General features: G+C 40.0%; 1 protein-coding gene across 2 annotated transcripts in view; it reads right to left on the bottom strand.

Annotated features, from left to right (window-relative positions):
- ARP6 (actin-related protein 6) overlaps window positions 1–11393 on the bottom strand; it is a 29029-nt gene extending 17636 nt beyond the window's left edge. Inside the window, exon 1 of one of the 2 annotated variants that reach the window (XM_090017576.1) lies at window positions 10581–11393. In XM_090017576.1, coding sequence (XP_089873702.1) covers window positions 10581–11314 — 734 coding nt within the window. In that variant the 5' untranslated portion in view covers window positions 11315–11393. The remainder of the gene's footprint in view (window positions 1–10580) is intronic. The other variant, XM_090017577.1, reaches the window with a different exon arrangement.
- Between the last annotated feature and the right edge of the window lie 1967 nt (window positions 11394–13360).

Below are 13360 nucleotides of genomic sequence, written 5' to 3'. Positions count from 1 at the left end.
TTCTCATTATCACGACTCTTACTTAGATTTCTATAACACTCTCTTTTAACCTTAATAGCTAATTTAACATCCTCGTTCCACCACGATGTATCATTACCTAGCGGTGCACCGCCTTTAGACTCACCCAATACCTCCTTAGTCACCTTTCTCATGCCACCCGCTATCTTATTCCACATTGATTTTGAATCCTCCTCGAGACACCAATCAACTTCCTTAACTACCCGCTCTACAAACATTCCTTGTTTAGCTCATTTCAGTGCCCACCACTTAATTCTAGGATCTATCCTATGTCTATCCCTTTTGCGGCATTGTCTAATTCTAAGATCTAAAATTAAGACTCTATGTTGTGTAGCTACACTTTCTCCCGGTATAACCTTACAATCGATGCAACGACCCCTATCTCTCTTTCTAAGTAGGAAAAAATCTATCTGACTCGTATTAACCCCACTTTTAAATGTTACTAGGTGAGACTCCCTCTTCCTAAACCAAGTGTTTGCTAAGATCATATCATAGGACAAACCAAAATCTAAAATTCTTTCTTCACTTTCGTTTTTTTCTCCTATATCATAGCCTCCATGGATATTCTCAAATCCATCTCTACTAATGCCTACATGCCCATTAAAGTCACCGCCGACGAAAAGCCTTTCTCCATAAGATATCCCTTGTACTACTCCATCTAAATCTTCCCAAAATTGACGCTTAATGGAATCATCTAAACCTACTTGAGGTGCATAAACATTACAACAACAACTACGCCTTCATCCCAAAACAATTGGGGTCAGCGATATGAACCAAAAAAGAAAATCATTTTGGGTCTTCCACATGAATCCTTTTCCTCCAATCATTTCTATCCAATGCCATGTCCTCGGTGAGGTTCAAAGCATTCATATCCTTTCTGATCATCTCCATCCAAGTCTTCCTAGGCCTACCCCGACCTCTTTTAACTAATCTATTTTCCCATTTCTCCAACCTTCTAACTGGAGCATCATTAGGCCTTCGCCGAATATGTCCAAACCACCGTAAACGATTCTCTCGCATCTTATTTTCAATGGGTGCAACACCTACCTTCTTACGTATCTCCTCGTTCTGAATCTTATCTCTTATTGTATTTCCACACATCCATCTAAGCATCCGCATCTCAGCTACACTCATTTTTTGAATATGATGTCTCTTGGCAGCCCAACATTCCGTACCATATAGTAAAGCGGGTCTAATAGTCGTCCTATAAAACTTTCCCTTCAACCGCAATGGCATTCTACGATCGCACAACACTCCAGTTGCACTTTTCCATTTCATCCACCCAACCTTTATCCTATGATTTACATCTCCATCAATTTCTCCATACTTTTGAACGATGGATCCCAAATATTTGAAATAATCATTCACCGGTATTTCTTGCTCACCAAGCTTCACTACACTCCCATCCCTACTTCGTTGCTTACTAAACCGACATTCCATATATTCAGTCTTACTCTTACTCAACTTAAAACCTCTAGCTTCCAATGTCTGTCTCCATAAGTCTAACTTAGCATTAACCCCAGCTCTAGACTCATCAATCAAAACAATATCATCAGCAAACAACATACACCACGGTACATTTTCTTGAATTGATCTCGTAAGCTCATCCATCACTATCGCAAAAAGGAAAGGGCTTAAAGCAGATCCTTGATGTAACCCAACCGTTATCGGAAAATTGGTTGTCACCCCTCCACAAGTGCGGACATTGGTTACTACTCCTTCATACATATCTTTAATTATACTAATGTACTTGAGAGAAACACCTTTCTTCATCATTGTCCACCAGAGAACGTCCCTAGGTACTCTATCGTATGCCTTCTCTAAATCAATAAAAACCATATGCAAATCTTTATTTCTCTCTCTATATCTTTCAATAAGTTGTCTAAGAAAATGTATAGCTTCCATAGTTGATCTACCAGGCATAAAACCAAATTGATTCTCCGATATCGTGACAACCTTCCTCAACCTAGACTCAATCACCCTCTCCCAAAGTTTCATAGTATGACTCATGAGTTTTATACCACGATAGTTTGTGCAATCTTGTATATCACCCTTATTCTTATATAAAGGCACCAAAGTACTCTTGCATAAACATTAATAATATTAATAATATTCGTACCTAATACTAATTTAATAAGTAAAATCCCATCACCCTTCCTACGGACCTCAACTACATTATCTATAAACTCACGACTCATAATATCTGATGTTAGAAGACAATGAAAAAATATTCAATTTTTAATGATACAATAGAAAAAGCAAAAACAATTACAAGATATATTTATAGTCATGCATGGATATTAAATTTGATGAGAAAGTTCACAAAGAAGAGAAAACTTCTATGTTCAGCCGTCACTCGTTTTGCTATATCATATCTCACACTTCATAGTATTGGATGTTACAAGAAAGAGTTGAAGTCAATGTTTTGTCTCCATATTTTAGATCTAATTACTATAAGAAGGTAGATGCTAAGAACATTGTTCAGATTGTAAGGTCATAAGTTTTGGGTTGTTACATCTTATGCAATTAAAGTTTGTCTCTCGTAAAAGTGTTGAGATTAGTTGATGCAAATAAGCCTGCTATGAGATTTTTGTACGAGGCAATGGACAGAGCAAAGAAGAAAATTGCTTCAAATCTTAGTAATGTGGAAAACAAATATAAGCCTATTTAGAAGATTATTGAGAGACGATGGGACTTGCAACTCCATAAGCCTTGGCATGCAACTGCCTGTTATTTAAACCCTTAGTTTTATTATGCTGACAACTTCAACCCAGATGGAGAAGTTATGAGTGTTTTTATGATTGTGTTGAAAAATTGGTTTCTGATTCAAATGTTCAATTGAAAATTACAATACAAATCAATGCATTTAAAAATGCAAAGCGATTGTTTGGCAAAGAGGCAGCCATTACAACAAGGAAACTAAAAAGTCCTAAAAAGTTTGCAATGTTTTTATTGTTTCTTTATTAAATCCATGCATTTAAAAATGCAAAGGGGTCGTGTCATTATTAATGTTTTTATCAAATTTTATTGTTTTATTTAAATACAATTGATTGGTGGAGTTCATTTGGGCACAAAAACCCTAAGTTGATGAATTTTGCAATTCGAATTCTAAGTTTGATGTATAGTGCATCGGGATGTGAGAGAAATCGGAGTACCTTCTCATTGGCATATGTCAGTATGTGACTTTATATTTTGTTTTTTAAATACATTTTTATAGGTTCAATTATTTTATAATTGATTATCAATAATTTGGAATTATAGGTGCATTCAAAACGAAGAAATAGACTTGAACAAGAGAAGATGAATGTAATGGTTTTTGTTATGTATAATATGAAGTTAATGAAGAGAAATATAAGGAAGAGGGCTACCTAAGACCCTATATGTCTAGATCATATAGACTCAGATGATGAGTAGATTGTTGAGCAAGAAGATCCATTATTGCCTAATGATCTCAATTAGATGGAGTATTCATGGTTGGACCAAAACTTCAACATAAACGCCAATGAGCATGTGCCTATTGCAGAAATCACTTCGCATCATGATTCACAAAGTGGTTCTAAGCAAGACAATTCATTAAGAGCTCTAGGTAAAACTATATTACTTTTACTTGCTATAAATGTAAGTTTATTTTTTAATTATATGCAATAAGTATTTAATATATAGTTTTTTACTGAAGGAAAAAGAAAAGAAAAAGCAATGATTGAGAATGTGGAGGAAGAAAGTGCAAATGATGAAGAGACAGATGATGAGGATGAAGGAGAACCTGTTTATATGGATTCCTCATATGATAATATTGAAGGCTTGGATATTGATGATGACGAGACACAAGAGCCTAGACCTTAACTTATATCATGGGATTATGTTTTTTGGATTCTTTACTTGCACTCATGAATGTTGTAAACTTGTAATCTTCTCATTTTAGAGAGTTTTACACAAATACACTAACATTTGGTTGTTAATGTTAATATGCATTTTCTAATAATGACATGATGTTGAGAAATTTGATTGCTACTGATTTTGTTACTTAATTTTTTGTTGAATGCTCATATTTTATTTTTTAGATACTTGCAAAGATCAAGTTGCATTTATGTTACTTTTACATGTTAATCTCATATTTTTCGGTATTTATTTGAGTTTTTCTATTTCTTATTGTTTGTTGCTTTATCAATAAAGCATTTTTTATTTGTTTGTATTTGTAAATATTTTTAAATGTTTTTTTAAGTTAAAAAAACAATTATGAGGCTTACACTTTATGCCTCGCTTTAGTTTTTGGTGGAGCGCTGCGCTACACCTCAACGCTTTTCACAACAGTGCCTCTTATGAACGACAAGCTCGTTTTCCTTGTTTATCCATGCAATCTTGCATAGATTCGGAATCCTTTCACATAACAACTGTAATTCGTCAACCATTTCTTTTGACACACAATTTTCATAACCACAATCCTTTCTAGAGCAATTGTAATTTGTCAATAGAAACATATAGAAACATAAGTTTATTACCCATATCAGCTTCAACTTCAATATTCTCTATAAATCACTACCATCAACATCATCATCTTCTTCTTCTTCTTCTTCTTCTTCTTCTTCTTCTTCTTCTTCTTCTTCTTCTTCTTCTTCTTCTTCTTCTTCTTCTCAACATCTTTCTTGGAATCAATTTCAACTAAATTCATTTTATTTCAGCATGATAATGAGGCCATTTGAAAGCTATTTTTTTTAATAACTATTAAAGCAATTAAGCTTTGATTCCATTTGCTTACCATGATCCTTAGCTGAAGCTTCTCAGATATTAATAGCAACAAAATCATATGCATGTTAGTTTTCATTGACAATGAATCATTATATTTGGTTGTTTGTTGACAACTAATATGTTTTAACTTTTCTCACCTAATTTTCGGAATGAAAGGCGAATTGATGTGCATCTCAAGTCCATTGACAATAAGCAACCGAATTTCATCTGCATGAAAGGCCAATTTATGTGCATCTCAAGTCAATTGACAATAAGCAACCTAATTCCATCTTGGATAGAAAATTAAGCCAATAGAAACATCTAACAATAATTTTCACTTTCACCTCTTTCAAGGCATAACCTTATTTTTTCCATGTGATTTTGGACACTCGTTGCACTGGCATAAATCATGGAACTTTTGCAAGAATGCCAGCACAGTTTTTGTCCACTTGCAAGTTGGTTATTTTCCTTTACGATGACAATTTTCTTGCAGTTCAGAATCCAATAGTGACCAGATCCGACTACAAACCACTTCTTAAAAACTTCCCTTTTAAAGTTGTTTTTATTTGGATCTTTGAAAGATCCAAATCTAAAACACCATTTTTGGCTTTTTGGATATATATATATATATATATATATATATAATAGATGATTGAGTAGGGTCCTACTAGGCCCAACCCAATCCAAATTTGGGTCTTAAACTCAAAGCATTGGGTCGGATCCAGGTTGGATCCAACCGGATCCGAGCAGTTCGACATCCCCCTCTTGCCTCCCTATTTAAGCCCCCTACCCCGTCTCGATGCACCCTCACTACCTCTCCTCCCTCGTCGGACCCCCCACCCCACCCCCCCTACGGTAAGTGCTCTCTCTCTCTCTCTCTCTCTCTCTCTCTCTCTCTCTCTCTCTCTCTCTCTCTCTCTCTCTCTCTCTCTCTCTCTCTCTCTCTCTCTCAGCAAGTGGGCGCCACCCCCTTGCCCCGCTCCCTCGTCTCTCTGTTTTCTGACAAGAGGGTGCCGCCCTCCTGCCTCTTTCTCGCCCCCCATACTTCTTCTATCCTCCTTTGACTGGTCGAAGGGTAGGCGCCACCTGCGCCTGCCTCCTCCCCTGTTTCTCCCCCTTCTTCTGTGGCTGCCCAAGGCAGCCAGAGCAGGGAGGGTCTCTCCCTTACCTTGCCTTGTACCAACCACCCCAAACAGTGGTGGTTGGTGCTGGTGTTCCCAACACCCTGCCGCGCCACCAAGGGTAGGCAGGGAACTCTGCCAGGGGCAGAGGAGGCCACAGCAGCACTCATGCTGTTGTGGTACCTCCCCCTCTCTGCCTCTCTCGTCTCCCCCTGCCGCGCCGCCAGGGACCCTGGGCAGGCAACAGCCTCCGGCAGTGACCTGGATGCCAAACTCGCCCCCTTCCCCTAGGCTTATCGAGCTGAGCCCAGGCTCAGTCCTATCTCATTAGGGGGGGCAGACCCGGCTCAACCTAGCCACTATGCCACCCTATTCGCATGAGCAGCAACAACAATTGTTGTTGTTGCTCTCAGTCCATGTTTGCATAACTGAGCCGGCTCAGTCAAGAAGCAGCATCAGGCTGCCTCTTTCTTGGCTCAACCAAGCTGAGTTTGGCTCAGCTCGATCCATTTTTGGTATCGAGCCCGGCTCGATCAAACCAAGTCTAGCTCGATCAAACCTAGTCAGCACAATTCGTTACCGAACCTAACCAACTCTTTTTATGCCTCGTCTACCTGGCTCGGTCCGGTCGGCCCGAACCAGGTTCAGGTTCGACCCCTGTGACGCGATCGTCGCCTCTTCCACTAATATAAGAACTTAACATCGTTCCTTATGCAGTGCGATAAAAACCTTTTTTAGCGCACCACATCGGTGCAACAAACAAAACTTCATACCTTCGATACGCATCCTGAGGCATGGACAAATTGATAACCTATGTCACATGGGTGCGCGTGCGGGTGCGGAGCAATTTCAAAAATATTGGACACGAGGACTCAGCTATATATATATATATATAATAAGACTCAGTCAAAGTTGTTCCCATTAGGGGACACGGCTATATTATATGACTGTGCACAGTCTGTGACTGCAGTTGCACAGTCTGCTAAAGACAGACTGTACACAGTTTGTGACTGTGCAGTTGCACAGTTTGGCTATATATATATATATATATATATATATATATATATATATATATATATATATATATATTAAAATATATATAATCGATTTTTTAGCTTTTTGCCCTAAAAATGGACAAAAATAGACTCGATCAAAGTTGACCGAGTCCAAAATGTAGACGGACTCGACCCCGGTGTGTTGACCGAATCTGACACTTGGTTGACCGTGTCCGCCCCATGTCTGAAGTCGCACCCGTGTCGGGGCGTGTCGACACGGGTGCGTCGACCCCCTAGCCGAGTCTGTGTGACATAGTTGATAACCTACGCTCAGAATCGTCAAAGATTCAGACCATCTCCGAGACAGGAAAAAGTTGCATACGATGATGATAGCGGAACATTTCTGATATATATGTATTATATTTATGTCAAATATATAAATATATATACGCTTTTAACTCAAGGACACATTTTTGTGTATTCTTGTCTCATTTAAATTACGTTATTTACTTAGTCATTGCACTGTAATGTGCACAGACTCCTACCTTACGCAATTTACTTAGCCCAATGTACGGTTTCGTACACCGGGCCTTGCTTATGTAATTTACTTAGCCTGATATATGGTTTCGTGCACCGAGTCTTGCTTACGCAACTATTTACTTCGTCATCGCGTTGTTATGTACACAAGCTTCTACTTTAATATATATGTATCCTATATACATATATAATTATATAGGGTTGGCAGTTTTGTGTACTCTTGCTCTATTTTAATTACGTGCGCATTTATTTAGGGTACGCAGTTTTGCGTATTCCTGCTTACTTTAAATTATGCCAGTATTTATTTAAAGAAGTAGATTTGTGCATCCCTACTTTAAAACTTTAAAAGAATTTTCATGCGAGAATTCAATAAAATAAAACAAGTGTTTTACGTTCTCTTGTTCATGATATTCAGCATGAACATGCATTGCTTATCCTACAAACAAAATAAGTCTCCTATGCTCTCATGCATCAAGGTTGTTGCATCCGTCCTTATCGAAAAAATTATGATTTTTAGTATTGTGATTGGGGGTTCTTTCTGAGAAACCAATATCCTTCTCATTATGGTAGTACTAACAGAGATGCACGACATGCTCGTACGACGATGAATGAATTAGAAGTTTATGGCAAACTTCGTTGTGCGACAATGCATCATTCTACACGAAAATCATGTAAACAGAGATGATCGCCTTCATAAGCAAGATGCTCGATTTGGTTTAAAAAACCAGAGCATATTGAATGAGTTGTCAGATAAAACAAGACATGACGCACCCATTAATCCTTTGATTCTGTCAAGAGAGAGGATAGGAGATACAAATTATGATGGACAAGTTGTTAACAACTATGCTCCTCAAGTGGCAATGGCTCGGCGTCTCCAATCATCGAAGTTAGGGAACTGGGCTACCAAATATTATCTTTGGTGGTAGATCTCATTGATTTCTACAAAAGTTCGAATGTATCCCTCGGTTGTTCTCGTCTCTGAGGAATTCTCTTTCAATATCTAAAACCGTCACCATTAGAGCGAACTCAGCTAGTCATTCGGGTCATAATTTACATGAAATAATAAACCCATGAACGGTCTTAATTGTTTCTACGTATTGTTTAGTGAATACCCACATGTCTTTAATTATCGAAACAAGATTATCATGTTCACTTTGCTTTTTTTGAAATTGAATATTATGAAATATGATAATACATATACTAGTATTGTCTGATATTGATGCACCTACCAGGCTTTCATGAGTTTGACCTGTTTTATGAGATACAGGTAACGAATAGATTGATGTTGTAGGTGATGATGCAATGACACGATGATATCAAGAATCCACTTTCTCTGTTATTCGCTCCTGAGCATATTTTTTTAATTTTGTATAAGGGTTCTCTTGTAATAATTCTTTCCATATAAAATCTTGCTTTTAATCTTCATGGTTTTGAATGAATGTATAGAGATACATACCCAATTTGTTGGATAAGAATTTCACATGTAATTCGCCCATGGTTCGCTGACTTATTCTTTCCAAACATTTTTTCCGCTAAATTATAGTCTATGTCACATAGGTGCGGGTGCGGGTGCGGGTGCGGGTGCAGATGCGGATGTGGCACTTTAAAAAAACTTGGGTGCGGGAGTATAGGGAGGGTATATATATATATATATATTAATAGTTTTAAGTTAACACTATGCGTATGTGTCTGCATTTATGTATTTACATATATAATATAGATAAAAATGGACTTGATTAGGGCTAATTGAATCTACGTTTGCATAGAAATGGACCTCAATGTTGTTGACTATGCGTATGTGTCTGCATTTATGTATTTACATATATAATATAGATAAAAATGGACTTGATTAGGGCTAACTGAATCAACGTTTGGATAAAAATGGACCTCAGTGTTGTTGACTTCACCTAACACAAAGGAAGTTGTATCCAAGTGTCGCACCCGCCTCTGTGCGGGTGAGGTGCCCTATTAGAAGAGTCTGTGTTACATAGATTGTAGTTTTCAACCCTCAAAAGGGATTGATTGTTAAAATTTCAATTTTTTCCTAAAATTTACAAGTTCGAGATTTTGGGGCATTACAATCACCATGGTCTTCTATGGCATGAAGATGACAATCGTCCAATAACGTATTATCTCTTTAGAGTCTTCCTTTTAGAACTCAAATTGTATTTGCTATCTAATCCCCATGAAATGTCATGGCCAAGTTATAAATTCTTCAGGTTGTTGAGCTGAGTTATCATTTGTCTTTGGGGTTCTCAAAATTTTGGCAGTCACCCATAGGTTTCTTCCTCGAACATCTTGTGGGAAATCTGCAAAGTATCCTCTTTTTGCAGCTTTGTCCTTTCTATCATTTTTCATTTATTATTTTGAATCAAGAAACATATCCCTAAGATTGTAGAGCCTCTGCTACGCCAAAAACAACATATGTAGTCCTAGATCTTACCTTTCCAACACACCGAAAATTGTGTACATCACAACCAACGTGATACAAGGTTAGGCCCCAGCCAAAACAGACTTCACCAAATGTATGTGAGAAAAAGTAAACTGATCCTGAACAAGAAGAAGCTGCCTTGTGGCCACAAACCCATCTCTGATACCAAAGTCGATGCAGCATGATACAGCATGAATTCAAAACAGGAATCATAGCTCGGAGCTATTTGTCCAAACAAGTCCAGTTAAGAATTCAAGAACTTCATTTGCTCATGATTCTCAGTTTCCACGTCAATAAGCAGCAGTGGCATGACCAAAACCTTACTTTGAACACTAGCTTATGCAAGATTTTGATTTGAAATTAATAGTCAAATTCCAGGTTTGCTGCTTATGATCGTGGACTGCCAACCGTTCTCCCAGGCTTTTCTGGGAAAGAGTTCCCACTCTTAAAACTCGGATGATAGACTCAATCAATCATTAACAGCGTTAGCATGGCTAAACACCTGTTTTCTGGAGTATAGAGGCAAGCATGAAGGAAAGAGAAATGGAAGTAGCCAAACCCCCAGCTCTCCGATTATGCAGTGTGATTTTTCCTCTTGCATTCCTATATACAAATTACTCGCATGAAGAAGCAAGTGAAGAAGAAGATGATGATGATGATGATGACGACGAATGCTGGTCAAGAGAAGAGACAAGCAAGGCCAAGGAAGAAGCATTGACGTACAGCAGGAGGAGGGAGTCCCGGAGCATTTACCTGGCAACCTGAAGATCCCGAGGGACGTTGAGCGAGACGCAGCAGAGCTTCTCCTTGACGTCGTCCATGATGAAGGTCTCGTCCATAACGTTGATGGATCGGTAGGAGACCAACTCCTTGAGGTAGTTGGTGAGCGCCTTGCCCCCGAGGTCCAGCCGCTTGACGGCGTAATTGAGCGTGAAATTCTGGAAGACGGGGGCGGCGTGGGTGAAAGAGAAGCCGCAATCGACGACGAGACTGCATTGGCTGGTGCCCATGAGCTTGTCGGGGGGGCAGCGGCTGGTCTCGTAGAGGTGGACGAGGGAGGGCGAGTCGGCGACGTAGAGCGACTGGAACCCAAACTCCTCGAAGACGAGCTCATCGGTGGACCGCTGGATGGAAGGCAGGTTAAACAGTGGCTCGACGAGGAGCAGGGAGGAATCGGAAGGGTCGACCTTGAGAAGTGATTTGAAGATGCGGTCCCAGATGTCCTTCTGGATGTCGGTGTTGATGAGGTATCCCCTGTCCACGGGACGCCGGATGGAGATGGCGTCGTCCGAGTCTCGGAGCTGATCGGCGACCAGCCACTTCTTGGAACGGGAGTGGTGGTGGCCCCCGCCTCCGGTGGACGACGAGCGGCCGACGCAGTTGGGGACCACTGCGATTGGGTCTCGGTCGCCTCCGATGCCGGCCTTGCACAGTCCCCCGCCATTGTCCAGAACCACCACCACGCTGCTGCTGTTCGAAGATGACATGATAATACTCTTCTTCCTCCTTTGTCTTCCTTTTTGTTTTTTGAAATTGGTTTTTCTTTCAAGTTTTAATCCCCCCCCCCCCCCTCTTTTCCCTCCTTGCCTCTGTTCGCGGACACGGATTAAATCTTTTACCCGCACGCTTAATCGAGTCTTTTTGGTTGAGGTATAAAGTTATAAACATATAAAATCTCGCGTGAAAACGCCAACGAGCGGGGACCAGAAACTCTTCTAATAAGGGCTCGTCTCAAGCCGCCCTCTAGTGTACGTAGTATATTTAGAGGGGGAGGGCGAATTCGTTCCGTTAAAGAAGTCATGGCATATGCAGCTGCAAGCGTGTCGTCCTCCGCCCTTGCCTTCACCAACATTGCTCCTCATCATCCTTCAGTCTCTCCATCCTGCGGTTAGTACCTTATCACGTTTCTTAATCTTTAGTTCCCGTTGAAGAGTGTTGCTGTTGCTTATGGATATTATAGCAGCAGATAGAAGGCCCGAGTACTTTACAAAGCATTCGGGTTCGAGAAATTTGCTTTGTGTGTAATGATTTTTTGTGTTGTGTTTTGACACATAAAATCACTATATGTATAGCGATTTTCTGTATTGGTTTGTGTTTTACACAAAAGATCGTTGCGCGTCATAGCGGTTTTCTGTATTTTGTGTAGCTCAAGTACTTGGTTTTAAGAACTCAACAGCTGCTGAACCTGAAAAGGAGCGTCTACGTACACCCCAATTTTACCTTTTTTCCTTCTGTATCCTTGTTCTTCTCTAGTTAGGTTTGGTCGAGATCATACGTTGAGGATTCCGTTCCTTACATATAGGTGTGTATATAATATAGAATCCGATCGATTGCGTGAGACCCTTGCATGGCATTGGAAGCCGGCAAACAATTGACTTGTTCTCTTTCATCTTACCGCTAGTAAAACCCATGTCCCATAACTATTGACCCCACTAGATCTGAAGATTATGTTTTCGTTATAAGAGGGTATGTTTTGTAAGGCTATATGGCCATAAGGGGACTGTGGGTGGCTATCCCAACAGTCACTATGCTTAAATTCAGCGGCGGAGCCAGGGGTGGGCATGGGTGGGCGGTCGCCCACCCTATAATTAGAAACTGATTTGATTCGGGACTCAGCCGAGTCAACTTGATTCGGTTTCCAACCCCGAGTCTACCGCGACTCGGCCGAGTCAGGAGTCGGGACATTTCAAAAAAATTAGGGATTGAGGTTTTCCATTTCATTTTCACCGTTTCATTTGGGCTGTTGCTTCACCCATGCCCACCCCAAGCATCACCGCCGTCTGCCGTCATGCCAGACCACCGGTTGAAGGCTTGAAGCAGGTCGGTATCTCTCTCTCTCTTCCCCTTCTTCCGTTCTCTTTCATGTTTTCTGAACAGTCCCTTTTTTGGGCGTTTTTGAATTTGTTATACGTAAAAGAACTAAATAAGAAATACACAAACACCATCTGGGACAGATGGTGTTTGTGTATTTCTTGTTTATATTCTTCTAAATTTTGAGACTGAAACCCCAGTCTCCCTATTCCATCCTGCTTTCAATATAAGCATCACTCATGCCTCTGAAAACTACCACTCTTTTTCCTTTGATTCTGGGCCTCTGACGTGATGGATACTCTTCATTCTGCTCCAAACGTGGATTTTGCATTGTGGGTGTCTATTTCAGCTAGTATTCTCGGTTTTTGTGGGATGGTATGAGAAATTTTCAGAGTACAAATCAAGAGCTTTGTTTCTAACAGGAGAAAGCTATGCAGGTCTTGAAAACTATAAATTTATAGTCTATGTGATGTGATTGTGTTTCTTGATCAGTTCCTCACTTATGACTACTAATAGGGCATTGCATACCTCAGTTGGCAAGTGTTCTGCTACACCACAATAGACATTCATCTGGGTTCAAGTTCAACCTCAAGGGTTTAGCTGTAAGTTAACCAGTCTCATTGACATGGCACATGATAAATTACCAATCAATGAAGACCTTGCAAGCCATAACAAAAATGCCAAATATACTGAAGCCCTGAGCCAATAAGTAGTTGGCATTT

Source organism: Nuphar pumila, chromosome 9 (assembly GCF_984573655.1).
Source record: "Nuphar pumila chromosome 9, dmNupPumi1.hap1.1, whole genome shotgun sequence".
NCBI lineage: Eukaryota > Viridiplantae > Streptophyta > Magnoliopsida > Nymphaeales > Nymphaeaceae > Nuphar > Nuphar pumila.
The sequence above is the reverse complement of the archived record's forward strand: the minus strand, read 5'-3'. Positions and strand labels throughout refer to the sequence as shown.